This window comes from Pyrgilauda ruficollis, unplaced genomic scaffold (genome assembly GCF_017590135.1).
Source record: "Pyrgilauda ruficollis isolate IOZ18807 unplaced genomic scaffold, ASM1759013v1 scaffold243, whole genome shotgun sequence".
In the NCBI taxonomy this organism is placed as follows: domain Eukaryota; kingdom Metazoa; phylum Chordata; class Aves; order Passeriformes; family Passeridae; genus Pyrgilauda; species Pyrgilauda ruficollis.
The window spans coordinates 18,267-44,182 of NW_024523745.1; the positions used below are offsets into that span (position 1 = coordinate 18,267).

General features: G+C 42.0%; 1 protein-coding gene across 6 annotated transcripts in view; it reads left to right on the plus strand.

The window, feature by feature from the left end:
- Window positions 1-25,916, plus strand: part of GOLGB1 (golgin B1) — a 42,260-nt gene that overhangs the window by 3,453 nt on the left and 12,891 nt on the right. The window contains exons 2-15 of one of the 6 annotated variants that reach the window (XM_041470289.1): window positions 1,357-1,489; window positions 3,451-3,547; window positions 4,170-4,322; window positions 5,058-5,180; window positions 8,697-8,849; window positions 9,726-9,848; window positions 10,271-10,384; window positions 12,796-13,198; window positions 13,858-13,946; window positions 14,240-14,324; window positions 17,433-17,506; window positions 19,103-19,190; window positions 19,965-20,032; window positions 20,926-25,877. In XM_041470289.1, the coding sequence (XP_041326223.1) occupies window positions 3,458-3,547; window positions 4,170-4,322; window positions 5,058-5,180; window positions 8,697-8,849; window positions 9,726-9,848; window positions 10,271-10,384; window positions 12,796-13,198; window positions 13,858-13,946; window positions 14,240-14,324; window positions 17,433-17,506; window positions 19,103-19,190; window positions 19,965-20,032; window positions 20,926-25,877 (6,515 nt within the window). In that variant the 5' untranslated portion in view covers window positions 1,357-1,489; window positions 3,451-3,457. Of the gene's footprint in view, window positions 1-1,356; window positions 1,490-3,450; window positions 3,548-4,169; window positions 4,323-5,057; window positions 5,181-8,696; window positions 8,850-9,725; window positions 9,849-10,242; window positions 10,385-10,891; window positions 11,078-12,795; window positions 13,199-13,857; window positions 13,947-14,239; window positions 14,325-17,432; window positions 17,507-19,102; window positions 19,191-19,964; window positions 20,033-20,925; window positions 25,878-25,916 lie in introns of those variants that run through there. The other 5 variants (XM_041470288.1, XM_041470291.1, XM_041470290.1 and 2 more) reach the window with 5 other exon arrangements.

Consider the following 25,916-nt stretch of genomic DNA (forward strand, 5'->3'; position numbering starts at 1 on the left):
TGGCCTAGGTCAGTTGTCCACCGCAATCCCCAGCGTTTCTCTACAGTGCTGCTTTCAGAGATGTGATCCGAGGGATGCTGTCTAGAGCAGTGGCCCACCTAGGCCCGTGTTTTCCCTGTTTTCTCTACACAGACAGCAACCTGTTGCTGTTTACAGAATTGTGGAATCACTGTTTCTTTTCCATTCACATCACTTGCCATATTTGACTGACCTGAGAATGTAAATTAAAAATTAATTCAAAAGACACGAATCTCTAAGACTGGCGTTCAGGTTGTTAATGTCCACATCTGTGCAAATAGGTGCAGATGGTTCCTCTGTTTGCATTTTTAAGGAGGTCAGTTGTGAGCCAAACCCAGCAGGGCTTACTAGCTTGAGGGCGGTGTCAGGTTAATGTGGCCAACCTGGACAAAGGCCAAGGAGTATTTTCTCAATCCAGGTATGCATGCCTGAAATTATAGTGCTTGTAGCATGCAGTTATGTGCTGAGGCCCTTGCCTAGATTCTGCTTTTTTTTTCGTATTTCTAATACCACTTCTAATAATTAATCTATTGGTTCTCTCAGTCCCAGCCACGTATTTTGCATTTCTGACTTTAGGAGGCTGTGGCCTAATGCTCAGTAGGAAGATCCTATCCATCCTCTTCAAGTGTTGGAGACAGTTAGAAAGAGGCGTTCTTGCCTTTGGATGGCTCTTTTCTATAATGCACCATTGCCAAGACAGCAGGTTTGGTTCCCCATTGGGGCATTGTGGGAGTGATTGTTTACAAAACTATAAATACTTTATTATTCTTATGATGGATTCCAGACATTCCAGCTCTCCACGTGAGTATCTCATTGTGTTGGTGAGCAATTGATGTTGTCAGAAGAAATCTCTCTAGCAGGAGTTGTAAAGCTGTACTGTTCTGGAATTCCATGCCTCACGTCTTGCCCAGGGCTAGCTGAGAAGCGAGCAAAGCACCAGGACTTGTTTTGGTGACTGCTGTGTTGTTGCAGTACATGAACAATCCTGGCATTTTGACTGTGCTTCTGGAGGAGTTGCATCCCTTTGAGCTCTTTGCAGGAGCCTGTCTGAGGCCTGGCCTCTTGCTGCATGTCTTTTTGCTACACTAACTGCTGCTGGAGTGTTTTATTCCTTCAGCTGAAGAGACTAAGCTCATGCTATGCAGTGTGAAAAACCAGGGCATGTCTGCAAATCCATGTTGCCAAACAGAGCAGACTTGTCACTTTTCATGTGTATTGCCAGTGACTGACTAACAGTCCTGGAATGCACTGTGTAGGATATGAAGGATGGGCTTATTTCTTTATTAGTGGATAATTTAGTTTTTGTTGTTCTTTTTTTGCTTCTCTCTCCGTCAAAAGTCTTGGTTCATGCAACCTGTGAGTACTCTAGAAATAATAAGGTATGGCAAGAAAGACCAGTGTGTGACTGCTCTGCTTTGGAAACATTACTATTGAATCAGCAGACCCATGAGCTCCTTGGAGTACAAAGCAGGTTAGTATTGATATGCTCTTTTCTGCTATTGATGCATGGCAGTGTGCATTGTCATGTTTTCTACTTCTACAAAATCGTGTGACTGCTACAGATGAATAATGCGCTGCTCCTTTCCAGTGTCAATATTTTCACACATTTAAGTGGCAATCTAAGACCAAAGATTTGCTTAGTAAGACAAGGAGGTCAGGAACGAGTGGATCTGTGTAGCCAGCTTCAGGAGCCTGCTTCTAGTGAGGCAGAGACATCATATTAAAAGATTCCATTTGATGGAGATAATGTAAACTTGATCTTATAGCTAATGTGAGTTTGCCTAGTTTCAACTTGCAATACTGGAGCTGCTGTAATTGTACAAACTATTTTGTCACTTACAGGCATGGACAGTTCTGTGGCCTTTGTGCTCAGAGATGTCAAATGTCACAGATGACCTCTTTTTATACAACACTAGAATGATGATTCTGTGATTCTTAAGGGACTTTGGGAGTTCAGTTGGTCAAATCCTTTGCTCTTAGTGTGTCTAACATCAAAAATGAGATCAGATTGCTATGAGCCTAATACAGTATTTTAACTTCTTCCCTGTGCTTTTTTTTCTGATTGAAATTGCCTATGCTGCGACTTTTGGCCTCTGCCTCGTGTCCATCCTAGGTGGACCTTGTAAAAGGTGTGTGGCTCTGTCTTTAGCTACCTTATGGGTGGTTGTAGGGAGGACAGCAATTGTATCCTGCTCCTCACCTGCTGTTCTCGGGGCTGAGCAAGCCCAGCTCTCTTATACTCTCCACATGCCTTGTACAGCAAACCCCACTCATCCTGGGGGCTCTCTGCTGTACTTGATTCACTGTTTTGAAAGTGGGTACTCTACTTCAAATGTAGTCTTATAGGTGTGAATGGAGAGGAATAATCGCTTTTCACAAGCTGCTGCCTGCAGTCCTCCCAGTACAGCTCAGTGTACACCTGACCTTGGCTGTGAGCACACTGGTGGCTTGTGCCAGGCTTGGCCATCAGCACTTGTAGCTTGTCTTCTGCAACACAGTTGTACAGCCAGTTGCTCCTCAGCCTGTGCCACTCATGCTTTTCCCATTCCAGGCATAGGAAAGGCATTCTACCTTTCCTGAACTTCACGATGTTTCTATCCATCTGTTTATCCAGCCTGTTGTTATCCTCCTGATTGGCAGCTCTATACAAAGGCTCATTTGAATTTGGTGAATTTAGTGACGTCTCAGTTAATAATAGAGAATTTAATTTACTGCTCTCCCCAAGTTATATGTTGCTGGCTGGTACTGCTGCATGTTTTTTTGTTCTTCACTTCCACTTGCTGGATTAGTTTGGCTCCTGAATTTCAAGGAAATGAAAGAAGGTATACTAAGAAGCAGCCAGTGAATCTATGTCCTCTCCAGGCTATTCCCCTATGTTGAGGTCCTGTCCTGTATGTGACATGCAGAGGTCTCATCATCTCTCTAATGTGACACATCTGTATCTGTTTAGCAAACATCAAGGCTCAGTCCATTATTTCCACTACTTATTAGCAGAAAGCTGATTTTAAGTTACAGGCCATATAGAGAAATGACGTCATTTAACAATCCCCTTTCTTTTCAGTAAGCTGAACAGATTGTGGTTCTGTAATGTCATTGTTAAGAAGGATCAAGAGTGAGCTATGAAGATGACTTAGCATCTGGCATAAAAGTGTATTTTTCAATCATATGTGTGGAGCAGTGAAGGAATCGTCATGTGTCTTGACACCAGCACATCCTCTGCTTTAATATTCAGAGGGTCTGGCTGCTCCTGTTAACGTGACCATTTCTTTTTTTCCTGAGGTTTTACTTCGGCTTTTCTCTTTTAGCAAAGGAGACAAATTCCTACAAGCCTGGTCACCTACTGCTGTAACATTAGAGTTCAGCATAAAGGAGCTTATTCTTCATAGCAGTTTTGACTCTGGAACTCTATTCTGACTCTTGGTTTTCTTTTAGGCTTAAGATGCTGAGCCGTTTGTCAGGTTTAGCAAGTACTGTTTTACAAGAGCTGTCTGGGGAGGACAGAGATGCAGTTACTGAACCATCTATTGCTGTAAGTACAATGTTATCTAAAGACTTTCAGATCTTATTGACAATTAATTTGGGAAGCATGGTTCATTATACTGCAGTGAGAGCTGTCTCCTGCTTCTGCCTTGCTGAGCACTAGACTGAGCTGTCATTCCACTCTGCTTTTCTTCTACTCCTCACCTCTTAAGTCAACATTTCTGTTGGGTAGACCGTAATCTCCTCAGTTTCCACATCTCAAGGTGATCCCAGGAAACAAACTAGAATTAGGGTGAAGAAAGACTTTTAAGAGTACTAGTGATTGTGTGTAGCAGAAGGGGAAGCTCAGCATGGTTAGGTCACAGTGGGAGGCTTCATCTTTGTGCTGCCCTTTGGTATTGAGACCGTGGATAGTATGTGAGGCTGCCTCTCATTTCAGATTTGGTCATGTGGTGTTCAGCAAGGTACTCTTTGTTTTTGTGTGTTGGCTTAAAAAGTTCTCTGGCTTTCCTCCTGGTTTCATCAAACTGTATAGTTCTACAGGCTTCATGAAATGTCTGCAGGGAGCAGAGTGCAGCACTGAGGACTGGAGCTGAGGCTATCATGTGGATGCTCTGCTGCAGGCTGTTAATAGTTTTTTTTCCTTCAGAGCACTCATTTTGTTGTTTCAGGTAGAAGCTTTGCAGTCAGAAGCAGAAAGCATGGAGGAGGCACCTGAGGAGCTGTTGGAGCGCCTAGCCCAAACAGAACAGCTAGTTGTTCAGCTGAAGGATTTGATTCGAGAAAAGGATGCCCTGCTCCAGGAAAAAGAAACTGTGTTCAAGGTACCATTTCTTTCTCCGAGGACCGAAAGTTAAATGCTGCTTCAGTCTTCTGTGCAAGCCTGTCTCTGGTTTCTTTTGAACATGAGATTACCTGCATGACGAATGGCATCAGTTCCAGAGAAATATTGGAATTTGAATAATGGACCCTAAGAGATGTAGAATGTCTTCTCTTAGTTTGCTTGGGTTAATTTAGACTAGAGTAGATAAGTTACATCCAAGTTACACAGCATTTTGTCTCAGAGCCCTTTGAGGCCCATGCAGATTTCCAGTGGCTCTAATAAGTCCTAATATCTTGTGTGAGGTTGTTCTTTCCCCGCTTCAGAGTGTTTGCACAGAGAAGCCTGTGCTGCTCTCATCCACTAGTCCAGTGGTTTCATGACACATTCCCAAAGGTACATGTTGTCTACCCTGAAGTATGGTGGGAGTTACTTGAGATAGTTCTGAGGGACTGCATGTAGCAGAGAAAGTCAAGCTGAGTTTGTATTCACTGCTGGGTGAAGTCCCTGAGTGCTCTGTCCCTTGAAAGGAAGTGCTGGGGTAGAAGCTACAGTGTTGGTATGTGTGGTGTTTTAGAACAAATTTGGTTTGCAGATGTGTTTTAGACAGAGCTGTTACTGGGGAGGCAGGGTTAAACAGAATATGGCAGGCTGACAAACTGTGTAGCTTTTTCAGAGTGGTGCTTCTTGGGTCCCAGTGCTGGAGTCAGGGCAGTCAGTTTGTGTCCTTCTGTTACAGAAAGAGCGAGAGGCCGCAGATGCCAAGCTGATGAAACTTAAACTTCAAGCCAAAGCCAAACTTGCCTCTCTGAACAAACGCGTTGAGGAGCTGACAGAGAAAGGATCACCACTGCCTACACAGGTAGGCCTTAGCAGAAGGGCTGGAGTATCCCAAGGTTAGGAGAAGGGGGCTATTTAAAAGATGTAGCTTCTACTGATAATCTGGTACTGCCTGGTGTTTCTGCTCACAGTGACCCAGCAGGGTCTGTTTGTCTTATTAGCAGGATATTCATAATTCCAGAAAGGATGTCTATGCCTGTGCTGTAGGAAGCCTGTCTGTCCACCTTCCTTGTACTGCAGATGCCCTTGGAGTGCTCAGCTTGATCTCCTCATGGTCATGGGCTGGTTTCCCTCTGCATAATTTTGGTAATCCATTGTAGCTGAACTCTTTCCTGCAGAAACTGTGTCTATCTGAGCTATGAGTTTCAAAATGTTGCCTGTCATGTCAGTACAGCAAAGGTTGGCTGGAGTACAAGAACAAAGAGGTAAGGAGGTCACTGAAACTGGAAGGCAGTAACTTAAATACAAAATTTTTTTTTTCCAGTTGTGTAGCTTCCTAAGCCATCATAAAGTTTTATGATTGACGAACCATAATTGTGTAACGCTAGGTAAAACTGGGGGGAAAGTGTCCTCTATGAAGACTTTAAAAAGCCTGTTAGCTACTAACTAGAAGCTCTCACTGGAGCTGGTAATTTCTGAAAACTTGACATGTGATCAGCAGAACAATGCTTTCTTTAAAAAGTTGGTCATATTATGGAAGAGAAATGGGACAGAAGTCCAGAATGGTTTCCAGACATCAGATGATGTTCATTAAACGAGAGAACATAAAGGTTATTTCAGACATTGAAAAAAAAATTTTAATATTATGGGAAACAATAAAAGGTGCCTGTGAGAGCTGTCAGATGAGAGGTGATTATTAATGAAGATCAGTTCTATGACTTGTGCTGGCTATTTTTGATTAAGAGCATCATAAAATCATAGAAATGTGCTTCTGTAATTCCCAATACCAACCTGAGAGTCTTTCTCAATGCAAAGCACCATCTGGTTTCATACATGAAGAATAGGATGATCTCAAGGACTGACATAATAGAAAAACAAAGCAAAATTTAACCAGTGAATGATGAAGCATGAACAGCATTCCCTGGCCGTAGAGACCAGTGAAGGCCACAGGAGCTGTTTAGCTGTGTCACTTGACATTGCTGTCCTGGTGCTGAGGCTCTTTTTCAGCTTATCTGTCTGCAGCATATGTGTGTAACATCTATGTGCTGTTACATGACTTTGTGTAGACTTGCTGTTGAGGGGTACTGAGTGTTCTTGCTTCGAAATTCAAATTTATCAGTTGAAGAAGGCAAAATGAGAGAAAGCTGATCATCAGTTAATTGGCGCAATATAGATTTTAAAAAGAGACCTTAACTTTTTTACATACCATTCTAGCTATTCTACTGAGAGTGGCAAGGCCTTGCGTGCAGTGTTGTCATGTTCTGCTCATTTGGAGTCAGGAAAGATAAATTCTGAGAGCAGCAAAAGTAGCTGCACTTGGGAGACATTCAAACAGCTTGGTTATTTAGTCAACCAAAATCAGAGACGAAATGTCATTTGTCTCTACAGTTGTGTGAGGAAGGTGAGCTTCAAGAAAGTAGGCAAACTGTTAAAGGATAATGCAGATGAATGGATGAATGTAAGTTAGCCATTAAGAAGAATGGCCTTCTAATTAGAGGAGTGAGGGCTTGAGACAGTCTCCAGTGGATATGGTATGGACCACAGCCTTATTTGGTTTGGGTTAGAACATAGTTTGAGTGAAATTATATTAGGGCAGTTACCTGCAATATTTTGTATTTGACCTAGAAAGCGCTAGCTTCTTTCTTGCAAGGTTAGACCTACTGAGAAGATACAGAGTCCTTTATTTAAACTTATTTCTCCAAGTAGATGCTGTCTTGAGTAATGGGGGTATTTCCTAGACAGTTACCCTGCCATTTGAAGGTGAAAATTCTAGGTTAGAGTTGCATCTTATGCTGAAGTATTGATTATTAGCAAAGGACTGCGTTTTTTCTCTCGATGATGTGCACCCTGTGGGAAGGCTGTATTTTAAATATCTAATTAGTACTATTACTTTCTGGGCTTTTAGCAGAGTGCCTTATTTTGAGAGGAATGAAAATATCAGCTTATCTCCTCCTCTCAGATAGTATTTGTGTACAGAACAATTGAGGCTCCTCTCAAACTTTTGAAGTGGGTAAAGATAAATTATGTTCAGATAGAAGAGCTTATACATCTTGGAAAAACATAGTATTTAAAAGCTTGAGCTCTTTGTGGCTGTGCTACTGTCCTTACTTGTGGCACTCTGTGTAATGGTCAGTGTAAGAGGCTTTTTAAAATCCAACTGTATCAATCCTGAAAGCCAATTACAAGTAAGCAAACTAATCCACCTGTCTTCCCCCCAGCAGCTCCTCTGCCCCAGTCTTACAAGTTATGTATATCCTGGCTTCTTAGAGCTTCCGCATCTCTAGTCTTTATTTTTCTGTCTTGTTCTGTTTCTAAATTTAAGTGCAACTGAAGCTTCTTTGTGTGTCTGTTCTGCCTCCTGCCAATGACATTCCCTGTAGGTGAAACAGCTTTTGAGGAACAGTACTTACTCTTATTACACTAATGTATAAGTACTTCATAGTATTTTCAGATTGAGTTTAAAGGCATAAATACTCTGTAGAATTCCTGTGTTAGAGATGGTGTTTGACCCAATACCTCCACAAATAAAATGGAAGATATGTATTTTATATATATTCAGTACAAAATACCCAGCACTGTGTACTGACAGTAGCTGGAAGTGCTGAGATAAGAATGTAGAGCAGGTTTTGTCTGCTCAGGGCAGGTGGTGAGGGACCTGCCCTCACCCAGGTGGAGAGACAGAGAGAAGAGTGCAGGTGTAGTGTGCTGGGTTGTCTGAGTAGACACAGCCTAAGCGCATTTTATGTGAACTGTTGTTTACATTTCTTGGTTGTAAACAGAGGATTTAAGTGCTTCAGAGCAGAGTAGAACTGATAATTGTGTGCCTGTTCCCTTTGCTTGTATCTAATAAGTTCATTGCTAATAATTGTGTAGTCTGAAGAGATTTCCATAGACATTTTCTGTAGTCTAGAATGTCTGCCCCTTTGTCACATGGAGAATATTCTTCTATAATTAATTTTAAAATGTTTTTATTTCTGGTATTAGAGAAATTTGTGATGTTAAAAAGCCTCAAAAATCAGGGTAGTCATATAATAACTAATGTATTTAATAATCTAATTTGCCTTAGATTATCTAGTGAGCTGTCATGGACTGTTAGCCCTGCCAAGTGCTTTGACACTTCTTAATTAGAAGCATCTTGTGCATCTCTACACAGAAATAGGGAAAATAGTTACTTAACATAGGACAACTTCATTTAAAGAAACAAATGTAAAGTTAAGAAATGAAGCAATGTAGTAAAAATAGTCATCTGATTAGGAGTCAAGAGTAAAGTAGCATTATAGTGTATTTTTTAAAACTCATTTATTTATTAACCAATAATACTGATAAGTTTACTTTCTTCTGTTTCTTTTCTTCCCACTTTTTTCTCTTGCAATGTCAGAAATATGAAAATACAAGTGAAGGGCACAGAGAGGAAGTGGAAGTACTGAAAAAGCAGCTCAGGGAGCAAGAGGAGACTATTCAGGACCTGAATAAACAGCTGGCTGTAGCCAAAGTGAATCTGAAAGATGCTGAAATCAAGTATGCAACACAGGTACAGAAATTTTTTTCTATTCATCAGTCTGTGTTTCCCACCTCACTGCTTAGACTAGTATGATAGAATAGAACAATGCTTACACAGCTGGTCTTCAATTCCCTTACCTCAATTTTGTCAGTCTCGTGCCTCCTCAAATCACCTAGGTCCATCCATTTCACTTCATTTGGCTCCTCCTCCAAACATTACCTAAATTTTTCACAATCCCCAAATGATCTTCTCCTGCCCTTCCTCTGCCCCAGGCCAGAACCACCCTTGGTGCAAAAGGTGCTCTGCAGGTAAGAGATGGGTTTCACCCTTGCACAGTGGGACTGATGGCTCTCTGAGGAGGGGGAAAACAGTCCCTGGAAGGGCCTGCATAGGGTGTTCCTTCCTCTGAGTCAGAATTTGGGTTCTTCCCTGCCTGCCATTGCCTCTGTGTTCTGCTGTGGGTGTGCAGGGCAGCTGCTTATCACAGGATGTCACAGCGTTAATGGTATGTTGTAGTTATTTGTGGAAAGTTTTTTTTAATACTCTAAATTGCAGGTTTGGCTTTTGAACTGTGAATTGGGCTGTGTCCTATACAGTTAAAAGCCCAGAAGTTTTATGAACTGTTAATTATATAGTAATAATTTATGTTATTATTCTGCATATTTGTAGATTAAATTCTATGCTTTTTGCTTTTTGGGTTCTGAAGTCTTATCAATTGTTATACACATAATAGTAGGATAAAGACACCAAGTAAAAATACTGTTTGACCAAGATGATGTGTAGGATTGTCCAGCTGAAAACTTCATCACACACACAATATGCTGGTGCACGTTGAAAGGAAGCCTATGTGTCTGTCAGCTTCATGACCTTGTTGGTTTGTTTTTATTTTGTGGCTTATGTTTTCAGCTGAGTTCCCTGCAGGAAGTGATTCAAGAGAAGGAAGCTCTCCTGGAAGAGTATGTGCACCAGCATCAAGCTGAATTGCTCAAGACGGTGGTCCAGTCAGATATGGAAGTAGAGATGCAACAGGTATATTTGGTATAATAATGAGAGGAGGAAGGAAAACAGAAGACACTCTGAAAGAACAGTTCTCATTAAAGTAACTCAGAAGGGATAAGAAGAAAGATGCTTTGATTGTTTGGAGTTTTTTGGATTGCTAGCTGGGGCTTTGAGTCCTTAGTTTCAGTCTGCTGGTTTGCTATCAGTCAAAGAGAAAGAACAGCTGAAAAAAGTGTTACAATATTGTGCTCCAGTTCCCTGTTCATGAAGCAAAGTAAGCTCCTCCTACTGCACCAGGGCTCTGGAATAGGTGTCAACAAAAATTAGTTAATTCAGGCTATGAAAGTAACTGTGTATTAAAAAAAAAAAAAAAAAAAGTGCATGGATGAAATATGGGAATCTAAGTTTACACTGGTCTCTCCAGTGCTGGAATGGCCTTGTCTCTCTCACAGAACCTGCGCACACTTCAGAGAAAGCTTGAGGAGCAGGAAGCAGCTCTGTTAGGACGAACTCAGGTGGTAGAACTGCTGCAGCAGGAGTTACACACTGCTGAAAAACAAAACCAGGTATCTGGTGATGCTTTTTGTTGCTTTACTCTGTGTGTGTGTGTGTGTGTGTCTGTCTGGTGGATGGGGCCTTTGTCAGTGGCTCAGAAGTTACCGGATTAGGTTTTTTTTGGAACCAGCTTTCCATCATGAAATCAGCTGGGGCCGCCCTCCCTGGGTCAGGCATTAGAGCTGCAGGTCTGTGTGCACAGCTCACAGCAGCTACAGCCAGACAGTGGGTGCTGCAGTTGCCAGCTCTAATGATCCAGGGCAGGTGGACAGGGTCTACATCTATCCATACCCATGCTGCTGACTGTACTTTCAAAGCCAAATGCACAAACCTTTGCCAAAAGCAGAGATGCCTAACACAGTGCTGCTGAAGCCTCAGTGTTTGTGGACTGCAGTGTCCAGGCCAGATCAGAGCAGAAACAGCTATTCTTTGGTATGTCTTGCTGAGAACTTGCTTATATGGTGGCACACCTTGTGGAGTGGGATTGGCTCTCACTTCATCAAAAAAAAAAAAAAGTGCATGGATGAAATATGGGAATCTAAGTTTACACTGGTCTCTCCAGTGCTGGAATGGCCTTGTCTCTCTCACAGAACCTGCGCACACTTCAGAGAAAGCTTGAGGAGCAGGAAGCAGCTCTGTTAGGACGAACTCAGGTGGTAGAACTGCTGCAGCAGGAGTTGCACACTGCTGAAAAACAAAACCAGGTATCTGGTGATGCTTTTTGTCGCTTTACTCTGTGTGTGTGTGTCTGTCTGTCTGTCTGTCTGGTGGATGGGGCCTTTGGCAGTGGCTCAGAAGTTACCGGATTAGGTTTTTTTTGGAACCAGCTTTCCATCATGAAATCAGCTGGGGCCGCCCTCCCTGGGTCAGGCATTAGAGCTGCAGGTCTGTGTGCACAGCTCACAGCAGCTACAGCCAGACAGTGGGTGCTGCAGTTGCCAGCTCTAATGATCCAGGGCAGGTGGACAGGGTCTACATCTATCCATACCCATGCTGCTGACTGTACTTTCAAAGCCAAATGCACAAACCTTTGCCAAAAGCAGAGATGCCTAACACAGTGCTGCTGAAGCCTCAGTGTTTGTGGACTGCAGTGTCCAGGCCAGATCAGAGCAGAAACAGCTATTCTTTGGTATGTCTTGCTGAGAACTTGCTTATATGGTGGCACACCTTGTGGAGTGGGATTGGCTCTCACTTCATCAGTTTGGAGTGTGAAGACAATGAGATCAAGTCTGTGCATATATGACTATATGGACACAAGCTCCTTGAGATGGGATTGAGAACACAACCTCTTAAAAGGTTGGTTTGCAGATAGAGGATGAGTGTATTTTTCATTTTTTCAATATCTGAACTTCTGAAAATTCTCAATCCCTTTAGAAGAGACGTACACTGAATCAGTCTCATATTCATTGGCTGCATGATCTCCAGCAAGTCTAATGCTGAACCTCATTTTGATAGTTTTTACATACTTGTGCCCCACGTATTTTCTTTTCCTCTGTGTCCCAGCCAGGCCCACAATGGTGGATCCTCTTCCTACTGAGAAGAGGTAAAGAACCTCAGTGAGCTGACTCGTACTCACTACTGGCTGCATTATTCACCAGGGTGTATCATGGGGTGCTGACACGGATATCTTCATGAGATGGTTGTTGGCTTGGCTGGTTGGAGAAGCTCCCTTGGCTTCTCCTCGGTGTCTTTGACTTCCCTCATACATTCTGGTGGTCTGAAGGAGACCTGGTGTAGGTACAGACTTGAGGCCATGTGGCTGAAGCCTACCCATAAAGTAAAAGGAGCTCCTCATCAGATTCCTCCTGAAATTAGCTGTGCTGACCATCCACAGCTCCAGTAGGAGGAAGTCTGATGACAGGAGTTTGGGCAAGTGTAAGGTTTGTTTCTGTCTCTTGGTCACCTTAATTGTCTGCTCAGTGTTGACCAGAGGCTTCTGAGATCTTTCTTAAAGCAGAGGGTACTGAGTGGAGCCCTCTGTTATCTCCAGATTCATATTTCAGCATTCCCCTTTTGCTCTGTTTTTTTCTTTTAAATTCTATTCTGTAATTATTGAGTTCTCCCTCATTTGTTGTAGCTCTTCCTCCCTTTTTTAGGAAGTTTGCTTTCTTCTAAAAGAGTTTCTGGCCACTGTTCTATTGCTTATTTTCTCTAAATTCGCCTCCTCTAAATCAAGATTTACCTTTTCTTTACCACAGTGATGAGGCGTTGTTTCTCCCAGCATTGCTTTCTTGCAATCTCCAAATTGTGGGGCAGATTCTTTCTAACAAATTGAAATTTCTGACATGTTTGTTTCCTCACTTCTGCTACTCAGGTATTTTAAAAGGACTTAATGAAAACCTTAAAATATAATTAAGGTACTTTGCTTTGTCAACATATTTAACTAGTTCAGAGAGAAATTAATTTCTGTATCATTTTACAGACACTCCTAGATCAGTGCCAGAAGATGGAAGTGGAACTAAGCTCCATGAGGGATGTGTTAGATGCAGAGAGACGAGGGTCTCAGGATCTCAGGGAGAAGATGGAGCTGGAGCTAGCTGAGAGGAAGCTGTCTTCCCATCGCTTGCAGGAGGAGATGCAGTGTCTCTCAGAACAGCTGGAGGAGGCAAGAAGAGCACAAGCTGAGCTAGAGGTGAAGTATAAACACCTGGAACAGGAGCACAGGCTGGAGGTGGAAGAGAAAAACCATCTGCTCGGTCGTCTCACGGTGGCTGAAGAAGAGCTGCGATGTGGCCGTGCTCTCCGTGGGGCTGAGAAGGAGCAGGACGTTGGCCAGCTCCCAGTGCCATCTGTGGGACACGGAGCTGCAGCACACGGACCACGGGGTGAGCAGGCACAGCAGATAGGTGGAGCAGGTCCTCAGGAGCCTGAGTGTCACTGAGTTGCCTTCTTTTTGGCTTTGCTTTTATAACAGTTCATAAGAATGGCTTGATGTAACAATTCCTAATTGCACTGGGACACAGGAATGGTGGTGCTGTCTCAAGATAAGGGGGGCTAGTTTGATCCCACCATTCTGTCTTTGGCAGCTGCAAGAAAAGCAGAAGTGTGGGGCAGCATATATGGTGCTTTGACTGTGTACTGTCCCAGCCTTTTGTCTTTTGGGGCTTATGGATTTCTTGAGCTGGATGTATTTTTTTAGTTGATTTTATTGATTTGTTTGATTTTTTCCATCAACTTATGGAAGTCCTTTTTAGATGTGTCTTGTTCTTCATAGTCTGAATTTCTACTGAAATTATAAGTAAAACAACCAAGAAAAGCAAACTGTACCATTTTCCCCATAGACCTGTGTTAAAAATAACAACACTGATCTTGCATCAAACTCTTATTTCAAATTGATTTTCTTCCAGCTTCTTTATGGCCCAAAGTTGCAACAGTGACTAAGAGAGAAGAGATTTCATAAACTATTGTGCATGTGTGTAAAGTGGACATAGTGTGGCAAAAAAGACAAGAACAGACCTTAACTCCCCTTTTTCCTCTCTGTCAGATGAACTACAGAAATTTGAAGAATTTGTCTGCTGTCAGGATGAGCTGAAATCCCAGCCACAAGTGCAGCTCTCTGAACTGAAGCAGCAGGTTTGATATTTTCAAATTATTCTCATTAATTTTTCTGGTATATTTACGAACTGAAGCCAAATTAAATGTCTAGAATTCCTTTTTCTATCATGCATTGCTTGAGAAAGGCTTTTGTTAGTTCTCTCAGTTGATGGGCAGGCATGTTATGACTACAGAAGCCTGGAAAGAAGTCAATTCGAGTAATTTAAAAGTTGCCAATTGATTTTTTTAAAAAAAGTTAACCAAATGATCAAAGACTAATATGTTTTATAAATTGTATTAAATTTTTTCTCCTGTCCATCCTGTTTAAACAGGATGAATCAGCTTCATCAGAAAAAATAGTAGATCAGGAAGACCAGAATGAGACTTCAGAAAACTTGGAAAGACAGAAGACAGAAGGTTGTATGATTACTTTACCTATTTTAATATTCTTAATATACTTAAGAATCGTTCTAGAATTAGTTTCTACAAAATAAGATAGAGCTTCATGAAGTGGTAGTTTTCCCCTGTACAAAACTATGACAATCTGCAAGTTGTACTTCTGGGAAGGATATTTTTGATAGCTTTTGCTGAAGCAGTAAGGGACCCATGTATATGCCACATATATAAAACCCCAGACAATTACATTGGTTTTGAGTGTCTGGTCATATAGACTGCTAGCAGCAATATCACAGTTCTGTTGGAATTCTGCTATAAAAGACTGGATTCCCTCACGTGTTTACTTCAGGGTATGGTGCACTATGACAGTAGGCTGTCTTGATTTTTGAGAAATAGATTCATTTTGTTCCTGTCATTCAAAGATAGGGAATAATCACCAATTAACCAGATTCCTACAGTCCTAGAACATCATCTTCCTCTTTTTTTGTTCCAAGATCTCAGAGATGCAGGTCTTTCATGAACTTCAAGACATTGTTTAGAATCACGGCATGGTTTGGGTTGGAAGGAACTCATCTGGTCCATCCCGTGCCCCGAGCAGGGACATCCTTTAGCAGGTCAGGTTGCTCAGAGCCCCATTCAACTTGACCTTAAACATGTCCAATGATGGGGCAGCTGACAGCTTCTCTGGGCAATCCAGGGTGAAGCAGCCCTCTTGAAAGGCTGCAGTAAGGCCTCTCTGAAGCCTTTCTTCTCCAGGCTGAATAACCACGAGTCTCTCAGCCTTTCTTCATGGGAGATAAGTTCCAGCCCTCTGATCATTTTTGTGGTTTCTTCTGGACTCACTCCAGCAGTTCCACATCTGTCTTGTACAGGGGAACCCCAGAACTGGACACAGTGCTCTGAGTGGGGTCTCAGAAAAGCAGGGAAGAGGGTGAGAATTATCTCCTTCAACCTGCTGCCCACACCTCTTTTGGTGCAGCCCAGGGTATGATTGACTTTCTGGGCTGCAGGCACACATTGCCAGCTCAGAATCCCAAAGTCTTCCTCTGTAGCCTGTTTTCAATCCATTCACCCCACAGTCTGTGCTGGTACTGGGGATTGCCCCAGCCCAGGTGTAGGGCCTTTCACTTGGCCTTATTAAACCTTGCTGTGCACAAGGGCTGCTTGGCTGCGTTCCTCAAGCTTGTCCAGGTCCCTCTGGATGGCATCACATCCCCCCAGCAAAATCATCTGCTCAGCCTGGGTCACCCGCAGGTGTGCCATGGGTGCACTCCCCCCAGCTGTCTGTCAGCAGTCAGGACACTGAACAGTGCCAGTCCCAGCATGGACTTCTGTGGATCCTGCTTCCCACTTGGATGTTGAGCCGTGCAGCTCTTTGCACACAGCCAGTTCCTTGCCCCACCTAACAGCCCACCTGTCAAAGCCATATCAGCAATTTAGTAGCAAGGGTATTGGGAAGACCATATCAAAGGCCTCACAGAAATTCAGCTTTCAATCTGTTATTGTACCCCAAGCTACAATTGAGTACATCCAAAATGCACCTGGAAAACTTCAATCAGCTTTCTTAAAAAGCAGCTCCTCCCTCCCTCTGCTGAAAGGAATTCCACCCAAAAAATGTGGTGACTCAGAGCTTCACTGTCATGTTACTTAAAGCATCTTTCCCAATGCATGTTTAGCTGCATGTTTACTTCAAAACAAGCTTGTGTTGTTGTTGTTGTTGTTGTAAATCTGTTTCCAGTGGGTGTGTTGAACACTTGATTACTTTTTTTTTGATCTTAAAACGCTGGGAGATGTAGTTTTGTTTTTAAAACTACCACAATATTAAATGAAACATTAAAAATCTTTTAAGTCTGCTATATAGGTTCTAAGTACTTTGTTACTCCTTTTTGTGTTGTGAATTTGTTAGTCTTAATTAAAGTGGGATGCCTAAAACTGCCACCATAATCCATTCCTAACTTGGGTAGAATTAAAAGAGGACTTACAGTTACCTTATATTTTGTGATTTTTGGAGCTTTTCAAGCAGACCTCAACAAATCCCTTCAAATTTCAAGCTGTTGTTTGAAATACAAAGATTCTTGAAATCCTTGTACAGCCTTAATTTCCATGGGCATAGCAGTGCATTAGACCAGAATATCTGTAACTCTCTTTACATTTGTATGGATTCCTTGAACTTTTCTTGAGGCAGCTCTTGGAGTGATTGAAGGTCTCTCCTCCTGCTGCGTAAGGGAACATTGTGTGAGGCTGTCCATAGTTCACTTGGTGGAAAGACTACAGTAGAGTATGAATCAATGCAGGAAAGACATTATCACAGAAAACACAGACTACCTTCCAATTGTTACAATTCACAAAACATTCATTTGAGCTTCCTCAGCTTCCATAATACTTAGCAAATTCAGTTTGTATGATCAATTGTATGTAGAAAAGTGTTTAAAGGAGAACATAAGAAAACCTTGTACTGTATGTTGATGGTATGTGTGTCCTCACTGCATGCTCAGAAGTGAAAAGTACAGAAATTCGTACCCCTTAGAGAACCGTTTAACTTGGTCCTGAGTTTTATTTTGCTTACATATTAACCTATTTTCCATATCATCATTGCTAGTTAACATGTTCACAAAAATGGGGCCTGTTTTTTAATGCTTCTAAGTTGGTGTTTCTGGGGAAGATACAATATTCATTGCTTTACTGGCTCCTCTGCTAAAAAGCTGAGGCATCACCTAATACATTAATTAGAACTGAGATGAATTAGAATGTATTTTTCTTGTAGATTTATAACAATTTCTCATTTTATTTTTTCCAAATGAAATTTGAAATGCTTTGCTACAATAGTTTTTCCTTTCCTCCCCTTTATAAAAACATTCCTTAAAACTTGAATCTCTATTACCTGTCTTTCAGTATGTCTGTATGACAACAATTGTTCTTTCTAAAAGCCACTTAAAAGAGCGTGTTGGTTGTGTGGTTGCCTGTAAAAAATACCAAACCCACATTATCCCATGACAGTACATATCTCCACTACATAAGTGTTATTAACAGCCATGTGTCCTTTCTCAAAAGCTCCTGGAAGAATATCCTGTTGCTGTCTAAAGCAAAGTCTTAAGTTTCAAATAAATTTTTTGTGTTTGAATGTTTCAGAAATACCACATATGCAACTTGTTCTCCGGGAGTCTCAGCAGGAAGCTGTGATGGTCACAGAAGATGCAGAACAGGTAATGATTAAGCAGCTGAAATAAAATAGGTCAAGGACTGGCCTTAAAAGAGCTAAGCTGTCATGGTCTTTTTTACCAATCCTCTTTAAAGGTTATTATTAACTGGATTATTGGTGAAAGACAGAAATAGCTTCCAAATACAGCTTGTACTGTGTTAATAACAGACTGTGTTTCCCTTTGCCAGCTGTGTGCATTACTTGTGTCCTTCATCCATCTGGTCCACATTTGTGCTATTTTATACCTGTTGTGAGTTAGTTTTTCAGCAGAACTATGGGTTTCTGGAAATAAAATTCCAAAGGCTCAGCTGTCATTATAAAAGATGCCTTCCAAACCATTTCCACTGCCCTGATGGGCACCTGGCTGACTGACTGGGGAGCTGTGTGCTCCGTGAGTGGAGACAGGTGGGCACTGTCCTTGTGCTGCTCCAGCATGTCCAGCTGCAGGTGCAAGTGCAGTCAGGCTGTTGTTGGGGAGAATGCAGGATTAGGAACCTGCTGCTTGGCCTTATGTTCAGCATGGGGAGGGAGATGACAGCCTCTGTGTATCTGTACTGGGGATTTGCTGTGGAACTGATTGTTAGCTTAGAGCAAGGTCTGGCTCTCTGCATCCTGCTCTGCTGGCCCATCCTGTCCACAGGGGGAAGATTAATGCTGTGTTTTATTTAATACATTCCTCTCTGTCAGAGGGTTTGTATATTGCTATGAAGTATTAAGATAAATGTTGATATTTGGAAATGGAGAAGCATTTTGAGTCATTCATCCACCTTCCAACTGCCTGCAAGCTGTGAGCTGGTAGATCAGTGGGAATGCACACACACCCACACACGTAGGCTTTTCAAGGGCACATATAAGCATTTGAAGTGTTTTCTACTGCTCCTTTGTAGACAGTGGAAAAAACAGGTTCTTTAGCATATGATTCACCTGCAACAAGGTGAATGTTGAAAATGGGTCAATGAAAACAACACTGAAACTGTCCATTTCAACGTCTTCATTATAAAAAGAGTCCAGCTAAATAGTTTACATCTAAGTTTTTACACTTGGACAGCTGTTCCTACCATTTGTGCACCTGACCCATGGCTTTAGCCAAGTAATACGGTTACCCAAACCCAGGTTAAGGCATCTCACAGTTAAAAGGTTCTTGTGGGGTTATTGGTTTGTTTGTGTGGTAGAGCCTAGCATAACTTTATTGCGAAAGCTCCAGGTTGTTTATCTGCTGGAGCAGTGAGGCATAGACTGACAGACACATGACTTCCCACCTTCTCTGCTTGGGTGGTCAGTGAAAGGTTATGATACTGTAGTTAGTCCCTTTGACATAGTGAAGATGGAAGAGAAATCATCTCAAGGTGGGAATGAAGTTGTTTAGCTGATTTCATCCATTGATACGTTAATCTGCTGAGATATGTCTTAGTCTATGGCTTAACATCAAAATCAATCTCTTTTTCTTTTTTTTTTTTCTTTTTTTCCATTAGGCTTCAGAGTTGTGTCCAAACTTTGATAGGGTATACTTAGAGCTGGCACAGCAGTAGACAGCTAAGAGAGCTGTCTCCTCATACCAGCATCCTAGCTCAAAGTTCAGTGTTTTTTCTTCATCCCACAGAATAAGAATATTGGTGCTGAGGCAAAATTGCAAGACTTGTGGACTGTGGAAGCTCCAGCCTCTTATGTAGACTGCTCTTCTTCTACAGGTGAGGACACAGAATAAGGCATGTGACAAGAAAATTGTGAAAATTTGAGGAGTTTCAGGGAAAAACCTGAAGATTGTTTAGAAAGAGTAGCTCTGAGGTCAGAATCTAAAGATGATAATCTACAGAAGGCAAAAAAATATTTACATGAGGTGGAAGAGAATATTCTAATGTGGGATGGTAGGATATACCAGAAGAGAAGAAAAAAGTGGTTGCTAAGGTTAGAAAGAGAGAAGGGTTTGAAGGAGTGTGTTTGTAGATGCAAAGACTGATGTGTAAGGCACAGAAGAGAATTAAGATAAAATTAAGGACTGTGTTTCTCTGCAAGACAGTAAATGTCTTTTTGTGTCTGGAATTCCATGCCACATCCCACATGGGGAAAAAAAAGCAGTCAAACCAATCTGTTACCTGGTTCTTTTGTCTTTTTGCTCTTCATCCTTCTGCAGGGGTCAGAAGTGCTGTGTGCAGGTGATGCAGCAAACACAGGGGGTTGCACAGAGCCTTGCTGCAGCTGCAGTGTCTGAATTACTGGCTGGAGTTAAACCAGAACAGGAGCACTGCATAGACTCAAACTCTGGGTTGTTTTCTTCTGTGCTTGGTTTGCTGCCTTTTTTTTTTTTTTTTTTTTTTTTTTTTTTTTTTTTTTTTTTTTTTTTTTTTTTTTTTGTCTTATCTTCTGTAGAAGCTCTGGTCCCATTTTTTGTCCCTTCACTCTGCCTACTGACTTTACCTGCAAGTTGTTGCACTGATGGTGACAAGTGTTCTTTTTCTCACCAGGTGTGTCAGGAGAGCTGGTGAATTCTGAAGTGCAAAAGCCTTTTGTTGACACTTCCATGCTCTCTGAGGTACAAATGTAGTCCAAAACCCTTTTGGTCTCAGTATTGTATGCATTTGCAGATACAAAACCTTTACCTTTAATTTACTTTAGAAGCCTTGAAGAGTTGTCTCTTTTTAACCTCCTTAAAGTGGTTGTTTCATTATGACAGCAGACTTTTTAAGGGCAGGTCTCCTTTAATGGTTCTCCAAAACTGTGTTTCTGCCCTCCAAGTCTTTACAGTGCAGTCTTTACATGTTGACTTACTGGTGGGCTGTTGATCCAAGCTGTCTGGGGAGGATTTGTGAGTGCTTTTCTTTTGTAATCTGTTTTAGGGGATGGAAAGAAACTTAAAAATAGTGATTTGGAAAAAGCCAAGCACTTTTTTCCAGGTGCTTTGTCTAGTGCTTTCACTTTGAGCATGCACACAGATTCTTTGCCATGTTAAATGGACAGATCAAATAGGGGACAGAACCTCCTTATTCAGAGGCTATGAAAGGATGCCATGAAAATGTGACTAGTTAAATACACTAGAGAGCTTGTTAGAATCACAGGAGAACTTAAACAGTTCAGAGTCATACTATCTTGCAATCAAGAGAGAAGCGGGGGGAAAAGGAATAGGAAGTAGTCGTTACGGTCTGATTCTGAAGTCAGAATCTTTCATGCTGCAACTCCAGAAACTGAAATTAGCAGAAGTGACCTGGGAAGTCACAGAATCACAGAATATTTGGGGTTGGAAAGGACCTCTGGAGGTCACCTAGTCCAGCCCCCACTGCCTAGACAGAGTCCGCCTGTTATTAGCAAGGGTTCTATTTATTGTAGAAGCCAGCTTGAGACAGCTACAAAATGTGGAAAGCAGATACTTCTGGAAGTGGCCCTTTCACAAGAGTCAAAGGAAAAATTATGCCTACTATTTTCTTTTAGGCAAGAACAGATGGCTTTACCAATAGAAGCACGCAGTTTACTGAGGAAAGTTGTCCACCTGGAATTCTAGCCTATATTGCTGCAGAGAAACAGAAGGAGCTGTCAGTTTTGCTGCTGGAACTGAAAGAAGCCCAAGAAGAAATAACTTTCCTGAAAAGCCAGCTCAAGGGCCCCAGTGGCCAAACTTGTACAGGCAGCCAAACAGAAGCTAACCAGCTGGAAGAGAATTCACAGATACAGTGTCTGGAGAGGGAGGAGCAGAAGGCTTCAGATACACAGAGTGCCTCATTACTGAGAGATACGGAAATGCAGCAAATTTGCTTTCTTCAGGAAAATGGAATCAGCTTCCAAGAAGAGCCTCAGGGAAGCCCTGGCACCTCTCAATCTCAAGAGCTGATCGATTTACAAAACCAAATTACAGAACTGCAAATAATTCTGCAGAAATCAGAAGAATCCTTTAGGAAAGAACTAGGAGAAAAATGTGCAGAAATAAATAGGCTAAACCAGGTGGCTGAGGAGTACAGGAAAAAAGGAGAGGATCCTGACAGTACGTTTTGTGTTTTGACTGAAGAACAAGATCAGCTCTTGTGTCAGGCCAAAGAACTTTCTACCATAACGGAACTGAAGGAGCAAGTGAAGCAACTGGAAGAAGAGCTAGCTCTTTCAGAAAAGCAGAGACTGTCAGACAGTCAAAGCAGCCTTCTAAGAGAGCAAATCCAGAGCCTTAAAAATGAATTTAAATCCAAGGATATAAAAATTGAAGCTTTGCAAAAGGACTTGGATGAAGCACAACTTCAGCTTTCTGACCAGGATATGCAACTAAAGGATCTGAGAAGCCAGGTTGAGAAAAAGGAATGTGAAGTACTTGATCTAGGACAACTTTTGAGGAAGAATACAGCAGAGATACAAGAGCTTTCCCACAAGTTAACCTTAAAGGGACACGAGGCAGCAGGCCTGGAACAGCTTGTTGCTGAGCACACCAGGTCTATAGAGAGCCTGCAACAAGCCTTGCAGGAAAAGGACCAACAGATGGCAGAGATCAGTGTCAGCATGTCTGAGAAAATGGTCCTGCTGAATGAAGAGAAATTTTCTCTAGGAAATGAGCTGAAGAGTCTTAAGGAGCAGACAAGTCTGTTATTAAAAGCCCAGGAAGAAAAAGAACAGAACATAGGAGCAAAAGATACATGTCTGAAGTGTGGGGTATCCAAGCAGCAGAATGAGACAGACACAGTGAGTAAAGAAAATGACAAATTAGTAAATCAAGTTGAACTTCTGAGAAAAGAAAATGATCAAGTGAAGCGGAAGCTGCAAGCAGTACTTGTGAACAGGAAGGAGCTTCTGAAGAAGGTAGCCAGATTGGAGAATGAATTAGAACAACTGAGTGGAGAACAAAAATCAGAAACCTCAGTGGCTCAGGCAGCTGCAGGGGAGGAAGATGTGAGAAGCATGATCAGCAAAGAAACGGGTCTTGAAAACCAGCCCCGTGAGGACTATCTAATTCAGCTGCTTTCTGAAAAGGAATCTGAGTTGCAGAGCATCCGGAAGGAAAAAGAAACTACTGAAGCACGACTGGAGGCAGTGATTGAGGAAATGAGGCAAAGCTTGCAAGGTAAGGCAAACACTGCTTCAGTTAAAGATGAAATCATGGAGCATCAGACAATTACTGACAAAGTAACTGGGACTAATGAAAGCCCAGAAGATGATGAAGGAAATAAGAAACATAGTTCAGCAGGTACCAATCTGGAAGAAAAACAAAAGTCTGCTCTTAAAGAAAGGATTTCAGTTCTTGAACAAGAAAAAGAACAACTTCAAAAAAAACTTCAAGAAGCTCTCATATCTCGCAAAGACACTATAAAAAAGGCTCAAGAAAAAGACAGGCATCACAGAGAACAACTGAAACAGCAAAAAGATGATTACAACATCCTGCAAGAACAATTTGATCAGCAAAGCAAAGAGAAAGACAGCATCCAGGCTCAGCTCAGACAGCTCCAAGAGCAGAAAGGATCAGCAGAGAGTGTTTTTAGGAGTCAAGGTAGGTTGAATTCTTCATGCATGGAAGCAGAAGATACAACAAATAACAAGCCTGTACAAGTTGCAGATATTTCTGAGGAAGAGTGGAAAAAACACCTTGACAATTTGCAGACAGAAAAAGAGAAATTGGAATGTAATGTCAGCCATATGCAAAGGGAGCTTGCTCACAAATCCGAATTAATCTTTGATTTGCAACAGCACATAGCACAGTTGTTTGTAGAGATAGAAGGGCTGAAGAGAACCTCTGACCAAGCTGAAGCTATGGGAGCAAGCCTTCAGACGGAATTGGAGGAGACTGTAGGAAAAATTTCTGGAGTGGCCAGTTTGGAAGACTTGAAAGTTCTTGTACATCAAAAGGATGAAGAAATTGAATTTCTTAACCAGCAGTTAAAGGAGAAAAGTGACACTCTCAGTAATGTGCAGGCACAATTGCTGGAAAAAGAGGAATCAGTCCAAAGGCTGTGTAGTCAGTTGGAGGCTCAGGCTCAGGTGCATGAGGAGCAAAGCAAGCGACTACAAACAGAGATGCTTGAAATCCAGGAGAAGCAAGAGGACAATGCAGAAGCAGCTAAGCAGAAGAATCAAATGCAGAGAAAATTGCAAGCAGCACTTATCTCTAGAAAAGAGGCACTAAAGGAGAGCAAATCGCTAAAAGAAGAGCTGGCTAATGCTAAAATTACTATTGACAATCTTTCTGTCAAGCTGACAAATATGGAAAGCCAAATATGTGGCCATGTTAAAGAAAAAGATACTTTAACAGAAAAGTTAGCATGCCTCAGTGGAGAGCAAGAAAATCTTACTGCAGAAATTGATAAACTACTTAGAGAAAATCAGAATCTTGATGGATGCTGTAAAAACCTTACACTTACTCTGGATAGAGTTGTTCTAGAGAAGGAGAAGCTGGAGAAGGAAGTGGAATCATTGAAGAGTTTTCAAGCCACTGAGAGTTCTGAGTGGCAGGAGAAATACAAGGAGCTTCAGGGAGAATATGAAACTCTGCTGCAGTCATATGAGAATGTGAGTAATGAGGCTGAGCGAATTCAGCGTGTGTTGGAAACTGTTAGGCAGGAAAAGCAGGAAATTTTCATTCAGCTAAAAGGGGCTGAAGCAAAAAAACAGGAAACAGATAAGCAGCTACAAGAAGCTGAACAGGAAATTGATGAAATGAAGGAGAAAATGAGGAAATTTGCAAAATCAAAGCAAAAAAAGATCCTGGAACTAGAGGAGGAGAATGAGAAGCTTAGAGCAGAGATGCATTTTACAGATGGAGAGCTGCACAGGACTGGAGAGAGCTTTACAAACACTAGCCTGAAAGAAGACCTGGAGTGTTCTAGGAGGGACTGCCAGTCTCTTTCTACTCAGCTTGAGACAGTAGTGGCTGAAAAGGAGTCTCTTAATCAAGAGATCGTGGACTTGAAGTGCCTTTTGCAGGTAACAGAATCTAAGTTGAAGGAAAGCAGAGAACTTGTAGACAGGTATGTTGCCCAGCAGACAGCAGGGGAAGAAAATAATAAGGCAGTTGCCACAACATCACCAAAGGAAGAGTCTGAAAATCAAGTGGACTTATCTTTTCGACCAGAGCCTCCTGCTGCAGAGCTGGAACAAGAGGCATTTGAAAGTGATAGACCTTGTGAGGATCCTGGTCTCTACAGACAGCAAATAGCTGAGCTCACCAAGCGAATCACAGAGATGGAAGATAACAGAAGGGCTTCAGAGCAACAGCTGGGTGACATCCGCAGGTGTGTTGAGACTTTAGCAGGTGAGAAAAGGGCTTTAGAGCACCAAATGGGAGAGAAAGTCCATGAAGTGAATGATCTGCAGGCTACAGTAGCAAAGATGGAGCAAATGGTCCAAGAAGCCAGAGATGACCTCATCAGAATGACAGCACTGAAGGATGCTCTAGAGGCTGAAAAGGATGACTTGGAAGAAAGGCTCATGAATCAGCTGGCAGAACTTAATGGAAGTATTGGAAACTATCAGCAAGATGCAACAGACTTCCAAATCAAAAATGATCAACTGAAACATGAGCTTCAGAGTTTGCAGAGAATGATGTATGAACTGGAGGAGGAGAAAAGTCAGATGGCAAAGGAGAAAAGCAAAGCAAGTTCAGAAAAGCAGAAGGAATTTGTAGAAAAGTTAAAATACAATTGGAGAGGAGAAAGCAGCACACATATAAAGGAGCTTCAAGAACTCCTGAAACAGAAACAGCAGGAGATTAAGCAGCTGCAGAAGGACTGCATCAAAAGCCAGGAAAAGAATAGTAGTTTAGAAAGAACTGTTAAAGCTCTGGAATTTCTGCAGAGTGAGACTCAGAAAGAGGTAGAAGCAGCCAAAGAAACTTCAGCTAAAGCAGCTGAAGACACCAAGAAAGCACAGGCAGAGCTTTCTCACTGCAGAGTAGTGTTGGATGACACTCAGAGTGAGGCAGCAAGGGTTTTAGCTGAGAGTATCAAAGTGAAAGAAGAGTTGCAAGCAAACAAAGAGCAAATGAAAATTCAAATGAAGAAAAAGGATGAGGACTTTGAGAGAAGACTGGAACAGGAAAAAGACAAGCACTCAAAGGAGATCAAAAACATGGAAGCAAAGGTGGCAGCATTGCAGAGGGAGAAGGACCATATGGAAACAACAGTTGGTGATCTACAAGACTCCTTGAAGACAAAGGATCAAGAAGCCAAACAACTGGAAGGCAGTCTAAACAAAACACTAGCCCAGCTTGCAGCCTTCACCAGGAGCATGTCTTCCCTTCAGGATGATAGGGATAGAGTGATAGATGAATCAAAAACATGGGAGAAGAAATTCACTGAAACTATTCAAAAGAAGGAAGAAGAAATACGTTCAAAAGAGGAAGCTTGTATTGTGCTAGAGGACCAGGTGAAACACATGACCATGCGTGTGGAAGAACTCCAGACTCATATATCCAGGTAAATAAGCTGTGTCAGGGGAGGTTTATCAGGAAAAGG